The sequence below is a fragment of the Lactuca serriola genome, chromosome 4, assembly GCF_051521515.1.
Source record: "Lactuca serriola cultivar US96UC23 chromosome 4, Lser_US96UC23_V15, whole genome shotgun sequence".
NCBI lineage: Eukaryota > Viridiplantae > Streptophyta > Magnoliopsida > Asterales > Asteraceae > Lactuca > Lactuca serriola.
This window is the reverse complement of record NC_136411.1, coordinates 377,166,881-377,171,458: the sequence shown is the minus strand read 5'-3', so window position 1 is coordinate 377,171,458 and position 4,578 is coordinate 377,166,881. Positions and strand designations below refer to the sequence as shown.

The 4,578-nt window shown below is 29.8% G+C and overlaps 1 protein-coding gene across 1 annotated transcript; it reads right to left on the bottom strand.

Moving 5' to 3' along the window:
• Positions 1-671: 671 nt before the first annotated feature.
• On the bottom strand, positions 672-4,326 carry LOC145097751 (protein trichome birefringence-like 19). The gene is made up of 2 exons (XM_079035393.1): positions 3,719-4,326; positions 672-1,660 (listed from the first exon to the last, which is right to left on the bottom strand). Exons 1-2 carry the CDS (start codon positions 4,250-4,252, stop codon positions 857-859), a joined length of 1,338 nt encoding a protein of 445 aa, XP_078891519.1. The 5' UTR covers positions 4,253-4,326; the 3' UTR covers positions 672-856.
• Between the last annotated feature and the right edge of the window lie 252 nt (positions 4,327-4,578).

The window sequence follows — 4,578 nt, the reverse complement described above, 5'->3', positions numbered from 1 at the left end:
CTCAAATTATTCCTACAGCTCCAGTGTTTTATTCATTTTTCTTTTCTGTTGTTTTGTTATTTGTTATGGATAAATGGTATTTGAATCTTTAAATTGGCTTTATATCGAATTGAAAATACATATTGCAGGAATAATATTTTATGTATCTATGTTTTTTTTTTAATTATTTGGTAAAAAAACTAATATGTTATATTTTTCCTGTTAGTTTAATATTTTTTTGAAGTGAAATATTATTCAATTTAATCGGTAAACCGAATCAAATTAACTGAAACCGAACAACCCAAAATCTATTAAACAAAACATATTTGGTTCAATTATGGTCACTTTAAACATGTTAAAAAAAACCATTTAAATCGAACCAATTAAACAAAAATCAAAACAACCGATCATAAGTCCTTTTGAACTTCAACAACTTAATAACCTAAAAATATCTTAGAAAAAAGCTAGTTTTCAATAAATCGGAGTTGTCCTCAACAAAAAATAAAATTTATTATACAACTTAGTGGGGGACCAACAAGTGATCCAAAATGTGTCGGAAAAACATAATTATTGATGCATATCTTATGGGCTTTACATTTCTCTGTCCATTCTTTTTTATTTATATTTACTTTATTTTATCCCGGACTAATTTAAATATAAAATAACTTATCATATAGAAAGATCACAAGGTCTAAATGCAATGTACTTCATCCATAATATATTAAAGGAATAGATCTCACAATACTCCATGTGAGATATATAGTTACAACTTACAACTTTTAATCCACAATATTACATTAAAGGCATTACAATAGCCTAATAAATAATAATCAAAATTAATGATAAATTAAATATAACAAACAACAATTTTCCCAATTTACCCTTTCACATGCGATTTCTCTTCAGCCGATCTTAGACCCTCCATCTTCAACATATGAAGTAGGAAATCACTCCACGTGTCAATAGGTCCAGGTAAACACCAATGGACACAATCATTATACAAAGTAACATTCTCATTGGGCCAATGTCCATATCTACTTGGATGCCCATCTGGCCTTAATAACATAGATTGGGTTGCATCCAAAAGCCTATACTTTAACCCTTTTTCTTTCCCCTCCTTTTCACCTCTTCTAAACTCCTCAATTTGTGTCATGTACAATTCCAAATTTACCCCTTCCAAAGTTATCTCACTACTCTTAAAAGGCTTCTTCCTTAGACAATTCCCACCCTCATTCCATTCCCCGCCCTCGAAATGCATAGGGGCAAATGTCCGTAAAATCGTGATACCCTTGAACTTTTCTCGACTGTTGATTGCTTTGAACGCAGTTCTGATTGCCTTTCTGTATCCAAATGTCATGGGGTAGTCTGTGATGTTTTCTAGCTGACAATATCGACAACCGACGATTTGACGGTTCTCATAGTACAACGCAGGCCGCCAAAACCAGTGGCCTGTGTTGAGTATCAGATAGTTGAATTCGTCGATTTGGGTTGTCCATTTTTCGTTGAATTCGTCAAGGTAGAGATTGAAGAGGCCATTGTGAGTTGGACCGTCTGCACTGGCTTCTTCTGATTTTACCAAAAATGGAGACCAAAATGTCGCAAGTGTGAAGTTGTATGAGACGTAATACCAACGTTTGAAGTTTTCGTCCTTCGTTATTGATCTGTCTATCGGATATTCTACCTGAAAAATGTAAAATTACATAATTGTTTAAATAATTTAATTTAAACAGCCAAAAATAGTAAAAATTTGAAAAAGCAAAGAACAATATATCGAGAAAGTATGATATTTTACTTATTTTACTTTTTCCCTTTTTCTATTTATGCACTAAATTTGATAGCCAAGTAAAGTAATATATGCAAAGTAGATATCCCAATAACACCAAATAATTACTTTTGTTTTTTTATTTTAAAATGTCAGTGATTATAGAATTTTCTAACTTTTTGCCTGACTTTATAAAGCTGTTTACATTTACACTGTCGGTTTTAAAAAAATGTAAAAATAAAAGCATTTGATCAGATATATTTTATTAAAATGTTTGATTTCGTACAAAATTATAAAATATAAGATATGGCAAAAGTTTATTATAATATATATATTTATTTGAAAAATAGTTGAGGAGTCCATGTTGCCAGCAGGATTATATTCCCTGAAAATTGTCACCGAGTAAATGTTATAATATTAGTCCAGATCTACAAAATTTTATTTAAAACATATATCTATTTATATATTAATACGAATCTTATATATGGTCGAAATAACACTTTGGTGTGAAAATTTAAAATTCGAAAATCTGATTAAAGTCAAAAATAGACTTGAGAACGATTGACCACCTTGATTTGTACATAATTAAAAGACATTTAATTTAATTATTTTTCTATTATTTTAATCAAATTGATGGAACATTATAATTATTGGAAGAAAACAATAATAAAAAGACAAACTTCCTAGCAAATAATTAAATTCCAAGACTTTTACCCTTTTTACAAAATTCAGTACATTTCGTTCTACTTACTTTCCTCACCCAACACTCAACCACTACCCCAAGAAAAAGACCTAATATATATATATATATATATATATATATATATATATATATATATATATATATATATATATATATATATATATATATATATATATATACACACACAAAAACACATTGTTTACTTTTGGGTATGAATCTTTTATATAACGTACATTACACTAGCTCGTGGTTTAGATGCACAAAGTTTAAAACAAAACATAGGATATACAAATAATCACGTTTTTAGTAGCAAATATTTAAAAAGTGTATCTTAAAACATAAAAGTATTGATCATTTATTAAAAAAAATGTACATTTCAAAAGGGAAAAATGAGAGTTTTGTACCTTGAAGATGAGCAATTAAAATAAAAAGTTGGAGAAAAAGCATTTTTATGTATTTGAATCGCAAATGATTAGAGGAAACTTGGGAATAAAAGTTGATGATAAGATCTTGGAAAATGAGAACCAATTGTGAATAATATATTTTCCACGTAGGCGTCAGGTCCACTTCCATGTGCATAATTACCCATAAGATGCTATCTAACTCTTGATTATTAAACTATCATGACTTCATATTTTTATGACATTTTACCATTTTATAGTATGTTTATATTTCATTTAATATCAAATAAAAAAGATTCGTTGTAAGTTTTAGTTCACTCCAACACTATGTACGTATATATAAATTTAAAAATAATAAATAATAATATAATACCCACCTTTTAGAAACGCAAGTTTATATATATTTCAAATAATATATGAAAAATATATCAAAGTCAAAACCTACTCACATTTTAAATAACATTTTCTACAAATATAATGAAAAACACAAAAAATATGTGGTCATGCATAACGATAAAATCCAAACTTAACAATTATTCTTCCCACACCTTTAAATAACCTACTAAGTTCATAACAATTTTCTTTAAATATTATAAAATATTATATCCAATTATGACATAGTAACATTTCTGTTTTTAGCTTCAAAATTACATTTTTATCCATGTAAGTTCAAACTAACCATCATTATCTTAACAATAATTCGGATTTTGGACCCGTTTTTTTGTCTTCACTTAATAATCGAATATTAATTTAATCATATATCAAATCAAACGTTCGAATCTTTATATACCATTAAAAAAAACTATTAATTACCAAAAATACTTGAATAAACAAATTAAATTCAAATAAAACGAATGATAGAGATGAACTTACCCTGGATAACATGCAAATCAAGGATTGCATTTGATTCCTACCCACAGAATCACCCACAAACGCCAAAGATTTATCTCTCACAATCTCCAAAAACTGATACGGGTTAAAAATGGGTAGATCACACCCATCGGGTTTCCATCTCCACTTCATGAAATCCGAATCGGGTCGCCCATATTTCTGACAGTTTTGATGTTCATGAATCGCCCAACATGTCATGTTATCGTAATATGGAGCATCCGGATTCGGAACCCATTCGCCGGAAAACACATCGCATTTATGGTGGTTGTCGTTGATGATGATGACTTCGTCTTGAGGGTGGTACACCGGCGAGATAGTGGCGGCGGTTGTGGCGGAAGCATGGGTGGTGGTGGTGGTGGAAGGGTATCTATGAAGAGGGTAGTAGAGAGGTACAACTGTGAGGATGATGAGTGTTAGGGTTACGAGTAGAAGTGTCTTTGGTGTGCTTCGAAGGGTTGTACCTTGCTGGTGGTTGTTCTTCCCATGAGGAAGGTCGCCGCCGGCTGTCACCTTCATTGATCGAGAGAGAAAAAGAGAGGAAGAAAGAGAGTGGTACAAGTTCCAAAACAAAGGTGGTGGGTGGTTTTTATTTTTATTTTTGGAAAGATTTATTCAAAGTTTTTTTATTATGTATAAAATAGTTACACATGTGAATAATATATTATTGATAGGCAGATTTTGTAAATATGAATTGTTTAAGAACTTTTTATGTATTAAATTACAAATGACAAAAATAGGCAGTCAAACGTATAATTTTTGTACATGTAAAAACGAGCATCATTATATAAAAAGTAGGCATATACCAGTGTTCTAATTTTTTTATTTTTATTTTTAAATCACAA

Bases quoted from the DNA above. Each gene is read 5' to 3' on its own strand.
- LOC145097751 (XM_079035393.1), bottom strand. From the start codon at position 4,252: ATGAAGGTGACAGCCGGCGGCGACCTTCCTCATGGGAAGAACAACCAC. The intron at 1,661-3,718 runs GTAAGTTCATCT...TACATTTTTCAG, and splicing joins TGATTTGCATGTTATCCAGG to GTAGAATATCCGATAGACAG.